Below are 24,730 nucleotides of genomic sequence, written 5' to 3'. Positions count from 1 at the left end.
AGTTATATCTGTCATTTTCTTATCCGCCGAAAAGGAAAAGGACGGGTAATCGACAAGCATAAAATTTATGGAACACACGTCAATTTTAAGGACAAATCTAAAACAGCCGTCTAAAAATTTTACATCAGTCAATAACCCGACCCAGGTAAGTAGACAGCACGTCAAACGGATTGCATACCAGCGACATACCTTTTTTGATTCGCCCGGGTTATTCATTTATTTACTCATTCTTCCTAAAATTAAGAGCTGTGAATCATCCGTCCCTTTCCTTTTCGGTGGATATGAAAATGACGGATATAACTTAAAATAAAATTAGGCGGTGTCTGCAGGAATCGGGGCCATTGTTCGATGAAAGTGACAACTATGATCTCCATGACAACTACAAAACAATCTCTCATAGTCGCTTGACTAATCCGCATAACGTATGAAGCGTGTTTATCAACAAATCCATAAACAACAGGACGGTTATAATTTAAATTTTTAAGTTTTACGAGAAGTAAATGGTAATAGTGTGATTTGAAATAACTAACATATGAAAGCCAAAGTCATCCTTTTGTAAATTTGATGTGCCAGATCCCTTTTCAGCAAAAAACCGAATATTTCGGCATTTTTCAAGAACGTCGTTTTAGTCTAGCGCGCAGGCTGACTGCAACTAGTTTTGTTAGAACTAGCTGTCCTGGGGGACATAGTTTCGCAGAGGGGAACGTCTGCGTATGGCTACTCCCTCCCGTGTTGCTCTATGCATCCTAATATGATTTTCGCGACCATAATGTAAACAAAACACACATAGGTACATAACATGGCTGATTTTGCAAACTGACGTATCTACAATATTTTGCTAAAATAATTAGTGTGTTTAAGCAGAATCCTGTGGATCCTGCCACATTCTCTTAAACAAAACATGTAATTTGTTGTTTGCAGTTACATGAAAATAATGTTTTGATAAATATTACACTGTCAAGTTGCATGAATTATTAGCATTCAGTTCATAATATGGGAAGTTACCCAACTTAGTTTCGTAATTAATTTCACGCTCCGTGTGACGTGAACATACGAGAAACATCAGGAATGATTACAGTTTTGTTTTGATATCAACTTTCAACTGCCGCTATCTATGACTACTATCGGGGTAGGCAGAGTTGTAGCTCTGCCACAGCATGAGACAAGTTCCAGTGTGTTTTGGAATTCGTGTCTAAAGATAAAATTGTATTAACCTAACATAACTATAGAATAGAATAGAAATAGTTTATTATAAAAGAACGCCATACACAAAAACAAAACAGAAATGTTCACAAAACAATTTAAAAAAAAACGGATGATCATAAGGTGGTAGTGGACGTCCTGAGATAAAAGTGCCTCACTCAGCAGAAGTCGCGGCGTGAACCATGCTGATATTATGTGGACCCTGATATCTCTTTATCGTAAGAGCAAGACCGAAACGGGTTGCAAGCTATTTCGTTGCAAATCGAACCCCCTCCATCCCTGTCAGAGATTACAGGCGAGGTGTGTGAAATATTTTCAAAATAAAAGTGGAAAAATACAGTAGATAGTCCTTGAAGAACGAGATGTCCGTGTTTGGTCTTTCACGTTATGTTTCACGTGTCCAAACATTTCTCAAACTTGATGTGTCAGAGTGACTCGAGGTCTGCCGCTCTCTCGATATATAGTGAGAGGTGTGCGCGCGCGCCGCAGTAGTGAACTAAGACTTGCGCATACGCTCGGCAGCAACCGATGCAAATTTCGGCAATTTTCGGAAGTTATCGGTGCGATGTACAGGAATATATTGGTGTTGGTGTTCGCTGGCGCGGCGCTTGGGCAGAATTCTCTGCGTGAGTATTCAGTTTAAAGATCTCTTTGATGTAGATATGTTTAGATAGGTCGTTAATTTGGGTTGGTCTCAGGTAGTATAGATTAACTACATTCATGACTATATCGCAAAAAGACTAGATATCATTTCACCTACATCTTATATTGAACTCGTCGCAAATTTACTTGACTAATTAAATGTGTCTAGTTTGTGTTTTGTTTTTGAGATAGTGTTATAATATATATTGTTGATCGCGTGCTTTTGCCGATGGTCTTAAATAGTAACGGATTGCAAAAAGGTGCACTTATTATAAAATGTACCTATTTATTTCTTTTTCCTACCTACGTATTTGAAACTTTGAGTTTTATATCTTTTTCTTTATTTTTAGTTATTAATATTATGCATAGTTTTTACAGATTACTTACCAAATTCGTAAGAAGTAAAAATTTGGAAAGATGTAGAGCTCAATAAGTGATTGATGTCGCAAATTTTATACTTTGAATGTTGAAGGCGAGGGGTAAAACATAAAATATTTTAAAAAAGTACATATTTATATAGGCTTTTGAGCTACAGTTAGATAAGTTGTATATCTTTTCGTTTATTTTCTATTATTATACATAGTTTTTACAGATTACCGAATTCAAAGATTTTTACATTTATCTCTATATGTAGTTAAGAAGTTTTGAGGAACAGGGAGGCTACTTATAAAATTTGGAAAAATGTAGAGCTCAATAAACGATAGATGGCACTTATTTTATACTTTGCGTTTTGTAGACGTTCTTGTGAAAGATACTTACTAATAAGATACAAACTTCTTATTAGTAAGTATCAAGGGACAAAAACAAAAAATATTTTAAAGAAGTACTTATTAAGATAGGCTTTTTTTTGCTACAGTTAGATCAGAAGACAAGTGAAGTGTGTCAGGATCGAAGCAAATGGAATTCTATAGTCTCTGCTTACCCCGGTGGGAAATAGGCGTGAGTTTATGTATGTATGTATGTATGTAGATCAGAAGACAACTTGATAAACTTTGCTAAACCTTCTATCGTGTACCTCATCAACTCTGGTTTCTGATTGAGCCGCCAAAGACCTATGGCCTATGAACGACTGAGTACTTACATTAGTAACTAGTAACCTGACTACCCCATTGGGATATCTCTCTCTATTTAAAAGCTGCGCTATTGTCAGTGGAGCAATCGCCATTCCTCTCTTCTTCCCGCCAAAACCTTCACCTCTTGATACGACACGACCTGCACCTTCTCTTTTATTTGTTTAATAAATGTTATCCTAGGTCTACCCCTTCCTCTCTTCCCTTCAATTTTTCCTTCTATAATGTTTGTTATAAATGAATCGTGTCGATTGGGATATAGTGGTGAGATTATGATATAATTGATATCAGGCGGTTACTATGATTTGTTCCCGGTTAATGGCAATATGCTTACCCCCCCTATTACACGGGACTTAAACATAGCTGGTGAGGAGTGGATGGATACAATATACATATCTGCCTACCCCTTTGGGTATACAGGCGTGATGCTCTTGCGAAAGACCTCACTTCACGTCCAAACATCATAAACAGCCTAATTATATATATCCCACTGCTGGGCACATGCCTCCCCTCAATTAACCGGAGAGTGTATGGAGCGTACTCCACCACGTTGCTCCATTGCGGGTTGGTGGAGGTATTTTACGGCTAATAACCGGGACCAACGGCTTAACGGCTTACTAACTTCTATGGATTTCAAATCCGAAATAAATTCTTATTCATTCATTCATTAACGTGCCCTCCGAAGCAATAAATCATTACACTTATTCGGACAATCAGATGATTCAAGCCTGCAAAGTCTTTACCATACAAAGGACAGTCTTACAAAGTGATTTCGACAATGTCCCCATCGGGAATCGAACCCGGACCTCCAGATGTGCCTAACGCTCTAACCACTAAACCACAGAGGCTGTCCAAATCAATAACTATCAAAATAGTCGCATACCCAATGTCACCGTGCCGACAATAGAGACAATAGGCAATACTCCACCTGAGCACTGGTGACTTTAATATGGGCAGCGGTTGAATGCAAATGTTTGCATTGTGCAGTAATACGGAGTTTGGATGCAGGATGGGCTGGTAACCTTCTACGGGTTATTGCTACTTTGACCCTGGAGATGACCCTATTGGTCATATGTTCCTTTATGTGCCTCCTGCCTGTTTATATCTGACTGAATGACATCGACTGAAGCAGCTTATGAATGGTTCCTCAATTTCCTCTTTATTGTTTTTTTTCTTGTCTTATTTTGTTATTATGTAGTGTAATTGTGTGATTGCGAGTGTCGAGTATCACCACAAACTATAGCTCACCTTTTGTGCTGTCCTAAGTGCCCTAACACTTGCACTATTAAAGACCTTTACGAAGCCACTGACAATGCCGTAAGCGTGGCCAATTATTGGTCAGCAAAAATTTTGTATCGATCGCCATCGACTCGCAAAGAAGAAGATTATGTAGTAATTAATCACTTTTTAGCATTTAACTGCAAAACTAACCTCACATTACAAAATATCCTAACCATGCCGTGTATACACGTTTTGGGTTTCATTCTAGTTATTACCCACATCTGTAACCTTTAATTTTCTCATGCCGTGATTGTTACCTATTGTGTGTACTTACCTTTTAAATAAATAAAAAGTATGATTTGTAGGTGCGGGTTCGATTCCCAATAGGGACATTGTCTAAATCACTTTGTGAGATTGACCTTTCTTTGGCTAGGACATTTCAGGCTGGCCAGGCCAGGTTAGCCAGGTTGACACCGGCGAGAATACATGAAGATAGAGTGGAGAAAGCGAAAGTGCTGTCAGGATCGTAGTAAGCGGTATCCCGTGGTCCCTGCCTACCCAAATAGGAAATATGCGTGATCCTATGTATGTATTAGATGTACGCAATTTAACATCATCATCATCAGCCGTATGACGCCCACTGCTGGGCATAGGCCTCCCCCAAGGATCTCCACGACGATGTACTTAATTTATGTAAGTACTTTTATTTATTTATTTAAGGATTTATTGTACACAGGATAACACAGAAACAGAATATGACAACACGAGGAGAGACAAAAGGCACAACTTATTACTAACAGAAATTTCTTCCAGTAGGCCTGTGAGAGTGAAAGATTAACGAAGAGAAGGCAGATAGCGTGTACAACCATACACAATAATACATTCATAATAGTACATACGTACCAGCCTCCGTGGTCTAGTGGTTAGAGTGTTAGGCTCACGATCTGGAGGTCCGGGTTCGATTCCCGATAGCGACATTGTCGAAATCACTTTGTGAGTCTGTCCTTTGTTTGGTAAGGACTTTTTAGGCTTGAATCAGCTGATTGTCCGAAAAAGTAAGATGATTCCGTGCTTCGGAGGGCACGTTAAGCCGTTGGTCTCGGCTATTAGCCGTAAAACACCTCCACCAACCCGCATTGGAGCAGCGTGATCCATACCCAGCAGTGGGACGTATATAGGTTGTTTATGTTATGTAATAGTAATACCAGTATACACTAATCGCAACTTATGTAATACTTTTGTAACTGTTTTGGGAATAGAGTTTATTCTATACTACTACCTACAAAGAATTTTACTTTCTTCTTACCAGCTCGACTCTCCAAGAGAAAATTTAAACCTGAATTTCTACTGAAGTATTCATGATAATATTATAATGCCTGGCATTACAGATGTTCCTCCAGTTGATGCATATAATAAACTGCCTATATACGTCCCACTGCTGGGCACAGGCCTCCCCTCAATCAACCGGAGGGGGGTATGGAGCATACTCCACCACGCTGCTCCACTGCGGGTTGGTGGAGGTGTTTTTACGGCTAATAGCCGGGACCAACGGCTTAACGTGCCCTCCGAAGCACGGAATCATCTTACTTTTTCGGACAATCAGGTGATTCAAGCCTGAAAAGTCCTTACCAAACAAAGGACAGTCTCACAAAGTGATTTCGACCATGTCCCCATCGGGAATCGAACCCGGACCTCCAGATCGTGAGCCTAGCGCTCTAACCACTAGACCACGGAGGCCAGTTAATGCATACCTACATTGATTTAAAAGATGTATTACTGTTGCAGTTTTTTGTCATTTCTTCTCAGCCATAACACCTTGCGAAAAAAAAAATTGACGTTCAAAAAGTTTATCCACGATAATAACGTTGAATAAATGGTTCTGATTTCTGATTATTTACATATAACCTATAAGGAAACTGCTACCTTGCTTACTGTTCTTTATTGACGTAAATTGAAGAAGGCTGGGTTGCCACTATAGAATTAATTTTATGTCTCTCTCTGACCTTCCTGTGATGATGAGTAAGCATGATAAGTGCACAATCATTGTTTAAGGTTCAAGACTTCAAGACTTCACGGAATCCGGAAGTAAGATCATGTTTCGTATTACCAGGTTGTAAGGTTCATAACTGGTGTCTCCTGTAATTCATTCAAGCTCTTCCTTCTCATCTTCAATCATTTTTTTATTCTGAATCATATATTGTTGTCTTCGCATTTATTATTTTGTATTATTATCTGTGTCTTGTTCATTTTTCAGATTCTTTTTAGTTTTTGACATTTCTCTGTTAAACTTTGAGACCCTCTAACAGTAAATAGCACAGTATCCTGTTTTATTGTGCAAATTGTTTTTAAGTATATTGCATTGTTCATTTTGTTACCTACTGAATAAAGTTTTTTCGTTATCTGGGTTCATGCATGCATGCTCGCTGGTTTAGAGTAGAAAATTCAATATCTACTCTTTATAAACCGACAGAGGGATTGCGTCCTCTAACATGATGGACTAATGTTATGGGCGATAGGCTGATCCCTTATCACCATAAGGTTCATCATATCCATCTTAGGACTTCGTATCAACAGTGGCTGCAAGTTGTCTTTGATTACTTGTGGCTCTGCCCACCCCATTTGGGTTTACGGGCGTGAGTTTATGTATGTATGTATGTATAACCCCAAAAAATTCAAATAATTCCGAATGCGTGATAGTCCTCACCGTTTACTAATCTGAGGTGGATAACCGACCTCATCAACCCCGGTGTCAGGGTTGTTATAGAAACGCCAAAGGCCCCTGACATGACTCAAGTTTTTACTACTTACTTACATCAGTAAGTAGTAACCGGGACCAACGAATTCACGTGCCTTTCGAAACACGGATCATCTTACTTCCAGACAATCGGGTGATCAGCCTGCAATGTCCTAACCAAACTAGGATTAACAAAGTGATTCTTGTGATGTACCCACCGAGATTCGAACCAGAGACCTCCGGATCGTAAGCCTAACGCTCAACCACTGGACCATGAAGGCTGTTGGTTTGTAAAACGATTGAAGAGTGAAAGTTCAACAACAATAAACGGCAAAATAACGATAAGGTTCATCTTACTTCCTTTGTCATGCGCGTGAGTGACCGGAGTTAGGTAATCTTTGCGGTAATGTTGGCAGCTTTTTGGGGGCAATGCCTCGACGTGAAACATTGGAACTAATCTTCAATTTGTATGCATATTTAATTGTTGGTAATCAATTGAATAGTCGGAACTTGGAAGCGTAATTATACTATGCCATGACATAATATCACGAATGTCAGGGGGCAAACAATACTATCAATACTATTCACGCCACGGAATAGAAGAAAGTGGTTGGAAAGGCACTTCTTTTTAGGATATTACTATTATGTATGATGTATTTTATTTATTTCAATGCTTGTCTTGTATGTGTGTGTATAGTCTATTATTTATTATTATAGTTTTCTCAGATTATGGTTAGGTATATTTTTAGTATATATGGATTACATTATATTGAGTATTTATTAATATATGTACGTATAGTATAGAGTATTTATTATATTAACTTTAGTTTTACTTTTAGGTATTTATTTATTTTTATTTTATTTATTTTTTATTTATTTATTTTTTTTGTTGCACCATCCCGCATCCAAGTTATAAATGTTTGTTTCCTTTTGTTGTTTGCCTGGAAGAAATTGCTCTAGAGCAATAAGGCCGCCCAAATTGTACTGTATTCATGTGTTTTGTCTGATTGTTGAATTTTTAGTTCTGTGCAATAAAGTATATTTGATTTGATTTGATTCTTTCAACCCCACTCTCTTTTACTACTTACTACTCCTGCAAACAGATAACTACAATCCCATCAAAAACATCAATGTGAAACGAGAGCCAAGTTCATTATTATAATATACCTATGCCTTGGTTGTTGACTTCAACGACAAAAGAAGTGAGATCTAAATGAGTGCCAAGTTCTATGGTCAGTCCTGAAATTTATTTATAACAACATAAAATATAATTTCTTCTTATAACTTAAGATGATTATATTGTAGCCTAAGGTCCGACTTGGCTAGTTTTTTAATCCAAATGGTCCGTGTAATTTTACTCACGGTTCTGCTCGCCAGTTCTGTTACTTGCTGAACTTGGCTTGACACGCTACCGCGTGTCTAGATAGCTCTACTGCTTCTCAAATTCCGTAGCCGATTTACCGTCAATGTATATTTTATGTGATTTATGGGGAGCGCTGAAGACTCTCACCCGGTACAACGTTTAAGACAACAGGCCTGAGGGTGCCCAGTTGGGCGCGAACCTCGGCTCAGGGCGTCGTCTGAGATGAAAAATATTTGAAAGAATTAATCGACCCTAGGGGTTCGATAGCGATAAGCGCTGATTGAGGGAGATGTAATGCTTGCCGCGCGCATTGATTATTGTGAATTGTTATCTTATTGAAATAATTGTATTAAAAATAATTGTACTGAACTAAGTAGTCGTTCTGTTTAAGAATACTAAGTACAATATGCTTAGAATGTATTAAAATTACTTAACTACGCTGTATGCAGGTCAATGATGCAATAAAAACTTAACCCCGTCACCCAGGGCAAAGATTATGTCCTTTCTAACATTGTAAACTTATATTAGGCCAAAGGAAACCAGTGTAATTCATCCAATACAATTTTTAGACGTGTCTTATGCCGCCCGCGACTTCGTCCCCGTGGATTTCGGTTCCCCCGGTAACATTTTCCGATTTTTTTAAATTGTTATAGCCTGTGTGTTCTTCTGCTACATTATTGTAAAGTTTAATTAAAATCCATTCAGTAGTTTTTGCGTGAAGAGTAACAAACATCGAAACAATGAATTAAAGTTTGTGAGCAAGATTTAACTACTTGGCCGGACAAATGGGGAGCGCTGACGGCTCTCATCCGGTTCATCCAATACAAAAAGTAGCTTCAATGTTTTTTATAACATGACATACCTAAGCTCACGAATAAATCCAACTTGGGTATTCGAAGGTACATCCATTGCAAGATGAACTAAGTACCCACACTTCACCTAGCTTTCTGTTAGACCAAGTAATAGGTGGTGAGCCGTATAACACAACATAAAAAATGCTTTCATCATCATTAAATCATAAATTATTTATTTGCATAATAACATGGTATCATAAGATGTTACAATTAATTTTGAACCTCACATTTGGCATGCAGAAATTTTCAACAATAATATCCTTAATTAAAAAAGTTATTAAAAAAACATACGTACGTAAACAGCCTATATACGTCCCACTGCTGGGCACAGGCCTCCCCTCAATCAACCGGAGGGGGTATGGAGCATACTCCACCACGCTGCTCCAATGCGGGTTGGTGGAGGTGTTTTTTTTACGGCTAATAGCCGGGACCAACGGCTTAACGTGCCGTATTAAAAAAACATATCTAGGAATATTAATACACTTTAATTCAAATGTCAATTTTATTATCATTATCAAATTATTAAACTTTGTATGCAAGTCAAGTATTATAAAAACAATCAAATGTCAAATAAATACAAATTATTAATATTATAATTATAATTTAAGAGCCACGCTCTTGTCGGTGTAGCATTCTCCATGCTACTTTTTTAGGGAAAATATGGCAGTGGTTTCTCTCTTGCCTTCAGCCAACAAATGCTTACCTACTGCACAGAAAAAACAAAATACTAAAAAGAGAAGTAAAAGAGTACAATAATAGGCCTAGGCTCCTTATAATCATTAGCCCATAAGTACTTAAAGAAACACAGAAAGAGAAAGTTCGTAAAGACTAAAAATTTTCGATTTTTCTGTCGATGTCGACATGATTTTGGACTTCTCAATGTAACATTGTACCATTAAGCTTATCATTAAAAACTTTAATGCGAGTGTGTCAAAACACATTGTAAGCCTTTACAAAACACCAATAAACTTTAGTAGTTCAATAACACGAGTGAATGTTTTTGTGTAAACAAATATGCAGAATATTTTATTTTTAAACAAGAAAAACGCGTTCGAAATTGCACGAATATTTCATTCGAGTAGCCTTGACCGTTCGCACGGATTTCCTAAGTTGCGCAACTCGCTTTCAACATTATGAGGCACATTTCTTCGTTCGGTAACTGCACACTAGTGTATCTAAAATATCGATAGTTCGACAGTCGATAGTACTAGGCCCATCAATATACAACCGCCTACCCGAATCTATACGAAATGCACCATCATTGCAATGTTCTAAATACAAAATGAGAACCTGGCTACTAAACCATAACTTTTATTGTTTTACCGAACTCCTAGACTTGCCTCTATCGAGTTAATTTTAATGAACTAGTATTTAAAACCGAATACACAATTTGTAATTTTAGACAGATTTATTAATGTAACTACTTATACAATTTGTTATTTTAAACTAATTTAATTATACAATTAATTATTTTTAATTTTTAAATAATTTATTAACGTAATTATACAATTTATTTTAGTTGGAATAAGTAATAGAATGGAATAATTGTAATAAATACCTACATGTGATAGGTTGTGAACTAATATGACCTGTAACGAATGTTATCAAATAAATTATCATTATCATTATACATACCTATGTTATGTTACGTTAGTGGGCTCTGTTTTCCGCATTTAGACACTATGATGGCCCATTACCTATGCGTGTAATTGTTGACTACGTAAGCCAACCTATCTCCTTCCAGAAGCTCAGAAGCTTCCTGCGGTTTTCACAGGCTTCGCGGAGCGACCCCATTCCTTTGAGGATTTTTACCCGTTGTGCTGACACTCCCGTGCATTCCAGGATTACATGGGGGCAGTTTCCTCTGCGTCCAGACAGCCTCTGCAAAGTGGGCTGTCCGTTATCCCTAAATTAAATAGGTGTTGTTGAGCGGGCAGTGACCCGTATACATACCTATATACATACTTGATGAATAGGCTATATGCGTCCCACTGCACGAGGGGATATACAAAATACTCCGCCACGCTGCCGTGCAGGGTAGCAAAGGCATTTTTGAGCTAGTTGATTCCGTGATTTGGAAGGCGCGTTCAGCCATTGATCAAATCAAAATCAAATCAAATCAAATATACTTGATCCCGGCCTACTAGCTACAATCGATAGCATTAATCTAAAAAAAATCCTAGTTTTTGGCGTTTAAATCAAAACGAAAGACCTTGTCGTTACCTCTCGCCAAATTTCGCTCACCGTCAAGCCAGCAATTGCAATAAAACATGGCTATAAATCCAGAACCGTGATGGTACTAATTTTTTTAAAACAGGTACTATTTTTTTCAATAAGAGTACTAGTTTTTGGTATGGTAAAATATTTTTTTCGTGCCCATTTTTTTTTGGAGGCCGTTGTCTTATCTCACACAACTATCGATACTATCGTAAGAAGGTATGGCTTTTTGAAATGAATACTAGCGATAGTCTTCTTCTATCGTGTGGGTTGTCAGGTGGATTACCAACCTCAGCAATCCTGGTGCCAGGGTTATGATTGAGCCGCCAAAGGCCCCTAACATGGCTCATGTAACAATTACTCATTTACATCAGTAAGTAGTAACCGGGACCAACGGCTTGACGTGCCTTCCGAAGCACGCATCTTACTTTCGGACAATCAGGTGATCAGCCTGTAAAGTCCTAATCAAGCTAGGGATCACAAAGTAATTTTTAAGGTACGTCCCTACCGGGATTCGAACCTGGGACCTCCGGATCGTGAGCCCAACGCTTAATCACTGGACCACAGAGTCTATCGATAGTAATCTATCGACTTTTCCGCTAAACTAGAGTGCAGTTATCGAACGAAGAAATGTAATTCATGATGGTATTTAATAATGCTAATACTGATACTGCTGTTGATGGCTACTGTTCATTATCGATACTGCTCTATCGAGCAGCAGCACTATTGTATACGTCCAACTGCTCGTAACTGCACGTAACTGCAAGTAACTGCACACAACTGCGCTGTAAGCTGATATAATAGTTCCTGCTTCTAACGTGGAATACCGCGTTGTGTAAGCGCCGAGGGCTTAGGTTAGATTGTGTTTGGTTAGGTCAGGTTTTGATCTGTAGTATTGATTACGTAGGTAGTCTTGAGAGGCTGATTAGGTGTTAGCTTCATGTTTGGTATATCAATGTTGTTGACAATAGGCTAGTCAACTGTCCAACTAGTCGAATAAGTTACTTTTTACTAAACGTCACAACACGAAATTACAGTGGAACTTGAATGAAAAAGCTGATTGATGATCGTGTTAATAACTTTTATGATTGAAAGAAAGAAAGAAAGACACTATTGAATAGCTAGTGTGACTTATACATAGACGGCTATACGGCTCACCACTTATCGTTGGTCTATCAGAAAGCTCGGTGAGGTGAGTACTTAGGTCATCTTGCGATGGACGCACCTGTGACTACCCCTTCTTCTTCTTATCGTGTAGGTTGTGGAATATCAGCGTCATCAACCGTGGTGTCAGGGTTATGATTGAGCCGCCAAAAGCCCCTGATATGGCTCATGTAACGACTACATACTTACATCAGTAAGTAGTAACCGGGATCAACGGCTTAATGCCTTCCGAAACACGGATTATCATACTTTCGGACAATCAGGTGTTCAGCCTGTAATGTTATGTTTATTTTTTTTTTTTTTAAAGAACGTCTAGGGCCCTGTGCCGAGGTTTTTCTTGCAGCTTCTTTTCCCCGGCTATACAGGTTGTGAGAAGCTGCAGTAGTTTTAGGCGGATGAGACGTTCGTTATGTAAAATTGACGATTCAAAGTGTAACTATAACTATGTTGCCTATTGAATAAAGATATTTTTGAATTTGAATTTTTTGAATTTGAATATCCTAACCGAACTAGGGATCACAAAATGATTTTTATGATATGTCGCAACTGGGATTCGAACCCGGGACCTCCGGATCGTGAGCCTAACTCAACCACTGGACCACAGAGGCCGTACTACCCCAATTGGGATATTGAGCTTATGTTGTTGTTGTTATGTAGTGTGACGAGTATGTGGCTGGTCTATTAAGAGATTGCACAGCCAATACCTATCTGTTGTAAGCCGCGGTGCAGTGGGCCAACATACTGGTTTGTGTAACTGGGGTGACCTTCAAACGACTGGCACAATCAGCTGACTGGTATCACCACACGTGTTCACATACATACAAGGTGTTAGTGACGTCGTAACGAATACTGAAGGGGATGATTGAGACCATGATTTTGAGTTAATATCAAGTGGAATTTTTCGTCTTGCTTTGCTTGCTTTTCAAAATTGCGACGATTCAAATCCCGGTACAAGACTTGCAGCAATAAGTTATTATTTTTTAATTATTTATTTAATAGTTTATTGTACACAGAACAGGGGGGTTAAAATGGCCACATCGAAGCAATTCATCTAAGCAATATTTGACATTTGTTTGCATTGCGCACTTACTTTTATATGCGCAAATGTCAAAATGCAATATTGCTTTTGAGATGAATGGCATTTTTAACCCCCCAGGATATAAAACAATTAGACTAACACAAGACAGACAAACGCTTCAGCTTATTACTAGAAGAAATCTCTTCCAGTAGACCGGGAAAGAGATAAAACTTAAAAACTAAGAGTGGACAGATAGGCGTGTACATCGCAAACAAATAGAAACTAAATAGATATAACATATAATAGAATAATATATATTAATAATAATTAGAAAAGAAAGAAAGAAAAAAAAATATTCGACATACTTTTTACGTACATTCACGTTTACTACCACAAGTAAATATCTATAAACGTAAATATACAATATATATAAATAAATTATCAATATGTTACATGATAAGTTATATTTTAATTACTTACAATACCAAATAAGTTACATAGTGATACGTAGTGTTATGTTACTCTTCGCAGATTTTATAATCTTTTTATTATGTTTTTTATATTTCTTCTTTTTTAACGTTTTGTATGTGGGTTTTATTTCCTTCTTACGTCGTTTGCTTTTTTGATGAACATTGATGAAAATACATTAAAAATCTCTCTCAAATCTAAGTATTTGTTATTCCTCCATTTAGTAATACAGTCCATATCATATTCATCAGTTACCACCGTAGCTCACACGGACTGTCTCGTATTGTGTGAGGGAGCGATTTCCACAACCGTGCTGCATGAACGGTTAAGGAATTAAAATAGAAATCGGACTTCTGGGAGGGAATAGACAACAAAGATTTTACCAGAGGAGGTCATGAGCACAGGGATTATGGAGAAATATTAATTTATCTTGAGTCCAGTTTCAGTAACACAGTTGGCTCGCCCATTATAGACGGCGATACGGCTCATCTATCACGTTGGTCTAACATAAAGCTCGGTGAGGTGTTGGTACTTAGTTCGTGGATTGATGTATCTCTGACTACCCCAATTGGAAAGTAGACGTGAGCTTATGGCAATATGTAAAATTCAATGCGAAAACGGCAGTAGTGACCGCACAACTGGCATTTGAGGGTCGTGTATATATGTAAATACATAGGCCTATTCTTCCACACATCAAAGATCCCATCTCAAACACTTAAAACTCTGCGCCGGCGCCGGCGACATAACATTGCATAAGCGCCTAGTTACACAAAGAGCCGGCAACAACGCCGATATGCGTTACAAGGTCACCTAGAGGTTGTTGCTCGATGCTCTATACAGCCTTCTATTGCTCAACTGCCAGGTATGGACTCAGGAATGGACTCAGGAAGGCCATGTAGGTATATTAAGAGGCTCGTGTTGTGACTCGTGGTATACACCACGAACCAAGTACCCACACCTCAGTTGGTTCATCTTGCAATGGATATACCACTGCTGCCCCATTTGGGATATAATTTATTGGTTCCCTATTTTGTTGCATAAAATTTTGTCATAAAATTAAGCCCAAGGGCCACCCCGCCGCACCCTAACCTACTATTACACTATGGTATCCAAGTTAAATGTGATAAACCTACAAGAATAGGGCAAACATCATTAGGCTTAACAAGCATATGCTAAGTAAAACAGTATGACAAGTAAGTAAGTAACCAATGCCAAAAGACGATTATGACTAATATATGCCTAACCGGTTATGCCTAATTAAAATAGGACAAACAACATTATGCGAAAAAAGATCCCTAATTTATACCCATTGTGTTTGTGACATTGTAACGAAAATTTTGATGGGTGATTCAAACCATGACTGAGTTGATATCAAGCGGAATTTTCTGTCGCAAAAGTATGGACTGAAAATTATTTTAAAAAACACAAATTAAATCTTCGGTGAAGAAATTTCACTTGTTATCAATTCAGAATCATGGTCTGAATCATCCTCCTCAGTATTCGGTATGATGTCACAGACATCCTGTATGTATGTGCCTACAATTGTAATTAATGTAATTTATTGTGAATGATTTGTGATTGGATATATTTTAGTGGCTAGTACTAATAGTGGTGCTAATTCCTGTAAATACCATCTAATTTTATTTTAAGTTATATCTGTCATTTTCTTATACGCCGAAAAGGAAAAGGACGGGTAATCGACAAGCATAAAATTTATGGAACACACGTCAATTTTAAGCACAAATCGAAACCAACCGTCTAAAAATTTTACATCCGTCATTAACCCGACACAGTTAAGTAGACAGCACGTCAAACGGATTGCATACCAGCGACGTACCTTTTGATTCGCCCGGGTTATTCATTCATTTACTCATTCTTCCTAAAATTAAGAGCTGTGAATCATCCGTCTCTTTCTTTTTCGACGGATATGAAAATGACGGATATGACTTAAAATAAAATTAGGCGGTGTCTGCAGGAATCGGGGCCAGTACTAATATAAAAATCCGTGTACACTCATGAGTCACGAGCAATATCATGTACCTACATACTTTGGAACCCTGTCGCACTATCATATTTGACATTTAACGAGATTTATGGTTTAATTTGCCAAAACAGTTTATGTGACATGGTTTTAAATTGTATACGTATTAGTACTCGTGACCGTACGTACAACAAGGTAGCGACTATTAGCGACGCACGTAACTTCTTGCTTCGATTTAGTCTTTACTATGAATACTTAAGTATTAACTCGTAACTAGATGTGCAAGATGTGTGGAGGAGCTCGGTGGCGCAGCGGTAAACGCGCTCGGTCTGCGATTGTTGAAGTTAAGCAACTTTCGCAAAGGCCGGTATTAGGATGGGTGACCATAAAAAAAAAAAAAAAATAAGATTTCATCTCGAGCTCCTCCGTGCTTCGGAAGGCACGTTAACATTGGTCCTGGCTGCATTAGCAGTCGTTAATAACCACCAATCCGCACTGGGCCCGCGTGGTGGTTTAGGCCCGATCTCCTTATCCATCCATAGGGAAGGCCCGTGCCCCTGCAGTGGGGACGTTAATGGGCTGGTGATGATGAGATGTCGAACTCTGACGGCCTCCGTGGTCCAGTGGTTGAGCGTTGGTCTCACGATCCGGAGTCCCCGGGTCCGAATCCCGGTGGGGACATATCACAAAAATCACTTTGTGATCCCTAGTTTGGTTAGGACATTACAGGCTGATCACTTGATTGTCTGAAAGTAAGACGATCCGTGCTTCGGAAGGCACGTTAAGCCGTCTGAACCATCCCCCTCAGTATTCGTTACGGTGTCAATAACACCCTGTATGTATGTGCCTACAATTGTAATTTATGTAATTTATTGTACCTTTCAGCTGAGGACTTCACAAGATGTCGACAGAAGGACTCAAAACTCAGCGAGTGCCTCAAAAGCGCCGTTCCTGACGCTATGCGGAGAATGAAGAAAGGTATGTTCATAATAAAATAAAATAAAATAAAAATAAAATAAGGTACCAACTAGTAAAATCAGTTACTTTTTACTTAACCTCAAAACACGAAATTACTATGGCATTTGTATGAAAAAGCAACCTATGACGTCATAGAAAAACGTGACAAAATGTCACAGTTACTATTACATTTTTCGTTGTTAAAATTCATAAATAAGTTTAATACAAATAAGTAAAACTTTATTGTCACCTCTTGATCTGTCTTGATTTAGTAATCAGGATATCATAATTTCAGCGGGCGGAAGGCAAGAGGGAAACCACTGCCCTATTTTTCCCTAAAAAATTAGTATGGAAAATGCTGCACCGACAAGAGCGTGGCTCTTAAATTGATGATGATGATATCATAACTTATCTTTGCCCTAGGAAACTAGCCATTTTAATATGTATCTCTTTCGCTACACGTTTATAACTTGAAATCTGCTTACTGCATAATGAATGCTTTACTGCAGAAATAAAATTTAAAGTTCCAAAGGACCCTATTATTAATGTACACCGCCGTTCTGTCTATCTGTTTGTCCTTCTGTCTTACTTTTAAATGTTCACTATTTTTTTTTTTTATGGAAGATAGCCAAGCATTTGACCACATTCTCACCTGATAGTAAGTGAGGAGTGAGAGAGAGTTTAAAATAAAGATGGTCGAAATCACTTAATTTTTTTTGTATCTATTTTCTATAGTTTCATGCGTTTTGAAGCATGTTTTCTTCCGATGAGTTTTAGTTTTTAAACTTACATTTTTTTATTCTTTATTGTACGCATAACAAGGAAAAACAACGATGGAAACATTACAACAAAAGGTGGGCTTATCTCTAAAAGCGATCTCTTCCAGTCAACTCAAAGGTGGATTTTTTGTGTTTAGAATGTTGCCACTAACTACTTAACTATAAATTATTTATTTAAAATAGATTACGTTAAAGATAAATTACTTATTAGCATGTAAGCTAGATTGTAATATAATGAAGCATATATTATACTTTATTCTAACGCTATATTTAAATAAAAAAAACTAACCTCTCAAAATTCCTGTTCCAGGCATCCCTCTCCTGTCGGTGCCACCTCTAGAGCCACTGCAGGTGTCTGTGATCAACATCGACTCCGGCGCAGGTCCCGTCACCATCACGCAGAACTACCGCAACATCAAGCTGCACGGTCTGACTGACTCCGTGCTCACGTTTTATAAGTGAGTCTTTAACATAACATTAGCATCACGCCTGTATCCCAAAAGAGGTAGGCAGAGGTGTAGAGTATGTTTCGTCGCAAAAGTATGGTTCTGAAAAAAATAAAAATCAAAAAAAAATATGCAGGAAATTCCATTTGATATTAACTCAGAATAATGAGCTGAATCAACCCCCTCAGTTTTAGTTACGATGTCACTCACACCCTGTTTAAGTACGTACAGGGGGGGTTAAAATGGCCACATCGAAGCAATTCATCTAAGAAAGCAATATTGCAATTTGACATTTGCGCATATAAAAGTAAGTGCGCAATGCAAACAATTGTCAAATAGCAATATTACTTTCTTAGATGAATTGATTCGATGTGGCCATTTTAACCCCTCTGGTAGCTGTACAAGTACGTATGATGAATCTTTGGGGGATGATTTTTTAATTATTTTCAATTCTATAATTACGGTACGGCCTCCGTGGTCCAGTTGTTGAGCGTTGGACTCACGATCCGTAGTCCCCGGGTTCGAATCCCGGTGGGGACATATCACAAAAATCACTTTGTGATCCCAAGTTTAGTTAGGACATTATAGGCTGATCACCTGAGTATCCGAAAGTAAGATGATCCGTGCTTCGGAAGGCACGTTAAGCCGTTGGTCACGTGATAAAATGTGGGTTATTATAACGTTTTTCTTGATTAAAATTCATAAATAAGTTAAATGGAAAAAAAATAATGTTTTCGTTAGTTTTAGATGTGTTTTTATTTAGTACTTAATCAGAATTTTATAATTTATCTTGAACTAATGTATAAGATCTATTTCACCTACTGGATTCTTCTTTCGCGTTTGTTGTTAGTGTTTACTGATGAGCCCTAATGAGCACTAAAGATCTTACATGGCCCATGTAACGACTATACAGGTAGATACTAGAATTTAACGAAAAATAAATTAAAAATTTAAAAAACCCCCGACCAAAAAAAAATTACTCAATTATTATGACAAAATGTGAAAAATGCTAAACCCTATAAAAAGAAAAAAATAACTTATCCCACATATATGGAAGCATGTTTATGCTTGCAAGCAAACTGAGCGTGTAACATTCCTATCACACTTAACAAACGACCTAATGACCTTGAAGACCTGAACCGATTTCCACCAAACATAGCTAAAAACACTCTGGACTGATATACCTTTCAAACAAAAAAACCGCATTAAAATCGGATCATCCGTTTGGGAGCTACGACGCCACAAACAGACACATACACATTTACACCGACACGTCAAACTTATAAAACCCCGTCGATTTTGCGTCAGGGGTTAAAAATATAAAATTAGTAGGTAAGTACTTACTCTCCCGTTGTGTCGATCGCGTACTGCAGCAAGGAGTATGGTTATCAAAGAGAATATGATCACTACGTTTAATGGTCACGGGATAACTGGTAAAGCGAGTTTTTGGGTTTTTACTTCTTCATTTGTCATAACGATGTTGTGACTACCCTCACTTCAATTATTTGTGGTTAAATTATCTAGCACGGGATTGTTTACTTTCTTTTTTAATTCATTCCAATATGATGGGCCACTACCCACACCCACACCCACAGGTGATGGGTGGATCACGTATCACGATAGAAGTGACGACCTCTGTGGTCCAGTGGCTGAGGTCCTGGGGTCGATTCCCGGAGTTACAGGAAACTATTGTCATGTCTACATGTAATGTAACGCAGTTGCCCTGTTATTTTTCACAAATCCTTAATACATAATTGCACACGTACATGCGTTAGTGGAAGCTGCTTATAGCACGATAGCAGTTTCTGAACCCAAGACAACATTTAAGTCGTAGGGCTATCGCAAACACTCACACAGTTACACACAAACACACACACACACTAATATATACACATACACACACACACACACAAACCCAATTTACATACAAAATGCATGTTTATTTGTTCTTATTTAAGCACAGTTTATTGTCAAATAAATTCAGTTTAACAATGGTCTGCCTAAACTGATGTTATAAAAGATGTAATTGCTGAACACTGCTCCCTGAGATACAGGTCTCCTAGTTCAGGTAGCAGGGTTATACTTCTGTAGCATTTGTGTGTCCTAGCTGTAGCACCCAATGTTGTGTCGATCTTTTCTATGACAATAAACAATTATTATTATTAATGTCATATTTAATTATAATATATATACGTCTGATATAAATGGGTATATGTATGTATGTATTTTACATTTATATATTTCTATTTTATTTATTTTATTTTTATTTATAGTATTTATTATTTTATGTCTACAAGATGTTGCACTGTCCCGCACCAAATTGTAATAATGTTTCCATTCCACTGGTTGCCTGGAAGAAATTGCTGCTTAGCAATAAGGCCGCCAGATTGTACTGTATCTATCATCATTTGTGTAAATTTGTTTTGTATGTTGTGTGCAATAAAGTATATTTGTATTGTATTGTATTTGTATGTAAGTAAGTAGACGTTACATGAGCCATGTCAGGGACCTTTGGCAGCTGAATAGCAACCATGACACCAGGGTTGATGAGTTTGGTAGTCCACCTCACAACCCACACGATAGAAGAAGAAGACAGAAGTGACTGCAAGTCTACATTCGTTTCACGGGTGATGATGTACATGTTACCTTACCGCTGTAAGAGATAAAATCTCTTATAAGTATTATAAAAACTTCCACCAAACCGCAGTGGTGCAGCGTGGTGGAGTATGCTCTATACCCCCTCTGGTTGACGGAGGGGAGGCCTGTGCCCAGCAGTGCGACGTATCTAGACTGTTTATTTGTATCATCACTAATTTAAGAGCCACGCTCTTGTCGATGTAACCGTGCTACTTTTTAGGGAAAAATAGAGCAGTGGTTTCCCTCTTGCCTTTCGCCCCGCAGTACTCTGTCTGACGCGAGGGGGATGGCGCCCAGAGTAGTCTATTTCAAAATCGTTCTAGGACTGCTGTCCTCCGCCTCTGAATAGTAGTGACAGTTACTGCAGCCAGGTTCCAGGTTACAGTCCCTGTGACCTGTGTTTGTGCATGTAATGTATTTAAAAAAAAAATAAATGTTTCAGGGCTGACCTGAAGCACTACCGTCTGCGGACCGACTCCATCACGCCCAAGATGGAGTTCCTGGCAGATTACGTGATGAAGGGCAGGATCCTCGTGCTGCCCATACAGGGGAAGGGCATCGCTAATATTACAATGGGTAAGAATATAAAAGTCAATGCAATCTGTTATTGAGTAGGTAACATAGTTACAGTTTTAACAGTCATTTTTGCGTAACGAACGTCTCTGCCAAAAACTACTGCAGCTTCTCACAACCTGTATTTAGCCGGGGAAAAGAAGCTGCAAGAAAAATCTCGGCAAAGGGCAAAAACCCTAGACGTTCTATAAAAAACATAAAATATTGTTATACAATTTAGTAATTTAAATTTAGTTCAAATTTTAATTTAATTCTATAAAAAAAACATAAAATATTGTTATACAATTTAGCAATTACTAAATTGTATAACAATATTATAATTGTTTTTTTTATAGAACGTCCTTTGCCGAGATTTTTCTTGCAGCTTCCTTTCCCTGGCTAAGACCGGTTTTCCACTGACGCGGAGATGGGGAGAGAAAAGCGGAGATGTGCGGATTTGACCAATCACAGCTTTCAAGAGAGCGAAAAACGAAAACGCTGTGTCCTTTCTCCCTCACGGTTGGTCGATTCCTGCACATCTCCGTTCATCTCCGCATAGCTCCGCGTCAATGGAAACGCAGTCTAATATCAGGAAAGGAAAATACTGAGATATGTAGTAATATATTTTCTAATTAAAACACATAATAACGGGTTCTTACCGCGTTTAAAATTTGATGTTTATATATGTTTTTACCGTTATTATGTGTTTTAATTATGATAATAACCGCGTAAACTTAAAAAAAATATTTTCTCCATACAGTAAACCTGGTTGTAAAACACGACCTGATCGGCGAGCCGGTGACGCGTGACGGCCAGCTGTACATGCACATCAAGGACTATAAGGTCAAGTTCATCCCGCAGCGCGTCATCCTCTACTTCTCCAACCTTTTCAACGGGGACAAGAGGCTGGGAGACCAGATGAACATGTAAGAGCGCTCAACTATATTCACAATTGGCCTTGAGTTACATTAATCGCAAGACAAGTACCTATGGCTCACCAATTTGATAGTGATAGGAGGTAACACCCTCTGTGGTCTAGTGGCTGAGCGTTGGGCTTACCGTCTGGAGTTCCCTGGTGCGAATCCCGGTGTGGACACATCACAAAAATCACTTTATGATCCCTAGTTTGGTTAGGACATTACAGACTGATCACATGTTTGTCCGAAAGTAAGATGATTAGTCCTTCGGAAGGTACGTTAAACTGTTGGTCCCATTTACTACATAAGTAGTCGTTACAAAGAGCCCTGTCAATGACCTTTGGCAGCTCATTAATAACCCTGACGGTAGGGTCGATGAAGTTGGCAGTCCACTTCACAATCCACACGTTAGAAGAAGAAGTGATAGGTGGTGAGCCGTATCGCCGAATGGTCGAGCCAATTAGTAACCCATTGGTGCAAGTCCGGTACAGGTGATCGAACCGGCGCGCCCTGTTGAAGAAGCAACCCAGTGACAGAGTAGACCACAGTGACAATGAAGATTATTAACGGTTTCTTTCGCCTTAGACCCGATTTCATTCCATTTTGTCCGTCTAGGGGATGTAATATGCGTTATGAATTACCAAGACACTTTTAAACTAGTCATCATTTCGTTTTTCACTGGGTCCGCTTACCTAACCTGAAGATTACAATACAATACAATACAAATACACTTTATTGCACCGAAAAAAAAAGAAATAATTACAAAAAGACTCTTAACTAAGTAAATGGCAAATGGCGGCCTTATCGCTTCGGAAGATTTGACAGGTCCGGTTTTTACAGAAGCGACTGCCTGTCTGACCTTTCAACCGGCGAAGGGAAAACACATTTAAACTAGTAATAACACCAATACTGTCACTTTAAAACTAACTAGTATGGCTATGATTTTCATAATTTGTAAAATGTAATATTATTTCCAGGTTCCTAAACGAGAACTCTGATCTGGTATTCAACGAGTTGAAGGATTCCTATGAGAAGAGTCTTAGCTCCGTCTTCCAAGAAGTCACCAATAGAATCTTTGACAAAGTGCCAATGAAAGATATCTTCATAGAAGATTAGGGTTTATAACAAGAGTCGAATGCCTGAATGAATTTCTTGCTGATATCGTAGCGCGGCATCTATCGTCAAGTAGCACAAAACCCGTGCAAGAGATCGCTATTACATGCGCCATCTATCGTAGCGCGACTAAAGCTACGGCAAATATAGAAATATTGTGTATTCAAATGCTTGTATTTTACACAAAGTAGCTAATTACCTACTTTTTATTGAGTTTAATTAATAAAAAACTTAGCTTGAAGTAGGAAAGACAAGTTACAATCGATTTAGAGCCTTGTTTAGAAGCGTTTCCTAATCCAAAATAGATTGTTGGAGCTGGGTTTGCCCAGCACACTGTTGGTCAATGGGAAGTCTGACAAATAAAGAGTATTTTCATCAGCTGGAAATCCATTTAGAAGCATTCGATTCTTAACAAATGGTTTATAAACCGAAGAAGTATTTTATACTTAAATGCTTTAATCTCGCAGTCTTTAACGTACAAACGTCTGATTGAATTAATTTGTACAGTGGAAGTGGTTAAGTGGTATTCAAAGGCTCAATTTTGATTAGAAAGTTTTATAGACGTAATGGAATTAAAGAGTAGTGAATATGAATTTAAAAGAGAGTCTTTTTCTGGGATTAAAAGGCTAACTGAACTGCTGACTAAGCGAAAAAACAAACACAAACAAAATCTTAAAACTCGGCATAAAATTGCACTGTAATGGAAGAAAATAAAACCATTGAAGGTTTCATTTAAAAGACATCAGCGCGCATATGTGGTACAGTTTTATATAAAACAGTATTCTTAATGAATAAAATAGTAGTCTTATTTTTAGAGCATATTGTTCTAAGAATTCTTATTAATTTGACCCCGTTAATGTAACAGTAACGTTTGCAACTTAAGATATAAACAATTTGTGTCTAAAATTGTGTAAAAAATACGAATCATAATTGAATAAATGGAGTACTACTAGCAATAATGTTGTATTATCTAATTAGTGTCTAAATTGTAAGAACTAAGACTGTCATGTTGAAATTGAGCCTACATTTAGTATTTAAGATCGGTAGATAGTATCAAGTAGAATTAGATTAAACACTAAGTTTCAATAACTAGGTGGAAGTGAACAAAATGACAAGACTACCTTTAATGTATGTTTATATTTATTAAACTGCTTTAATTAGACAAATTTTAAACTTAATAGTTCAAATAAATAAAATTTCTAAAAATATAATCTATTTGTATTATTTGTTATCGCCTCTATCAAGCGTATCGAATTTCGGAACTTCAAATAATTTAATTTCATCCGAACGCCATCTAGTAGTATATAGAAGAAACAGTTTTATTAGAGCGATCAGCGCCATCTGTGACAGAATTGCTGTACTAAAGCACTTGCATTTCATACGCGTAGTTCGTC

General features: G+C 37.9%; 1 protein-coding gene across 1 annotated transcript; it reads left to right on the top strand.

Moving 5' to 3' along the window:
- The first annotated feature begins 1,683 nt into the window (after positions 1–1,683).
- Positions 1,684–24,547, top strand: LOC126376304 (protein takeout-like). The gene is made up of 6 exons (XM_050023629.1): positions 1,684–1,829; positions 16,821–16,913; positions 17,982–18,129; positions 21,197–21,330; positions 22,067–22,232; positions 23,201–24,547. Exons 1-6 carry the CDS (start codon positions 1,769–1,771, stop codon positions 23,337–23,339), a joined length of 741 nt encoding a protein of 246 aa, XP_049879586.1. The 5' UTR covers positions 1,684–1,768; the 3' UTR covers positions 23,340–24,547.
- The last annotated feature ends 183 nt before the right edge of the window (positions 24,548–24,730 follow it).

This window comes from Pectinophora gossypiella, chromosome 20, assembly GCF_024362695.1.
Source record: "Pectinophora gossypiella chromosome 20, ilPecGoss1.1, whole genome shotgun sequence".
Classification (NCBI taxonomy): domain Eukaryota; kingdom Metazoa; phylum Arthropoda; class Insecta; order Lepidoptera; family Gelechiidae; genus Pectinophora; species Pectinophora gossypiella.
Note: the sequence above shows the minus strand (reverse complement) of the source record. Positions and strands in the feature narration are given on the sequence as shown.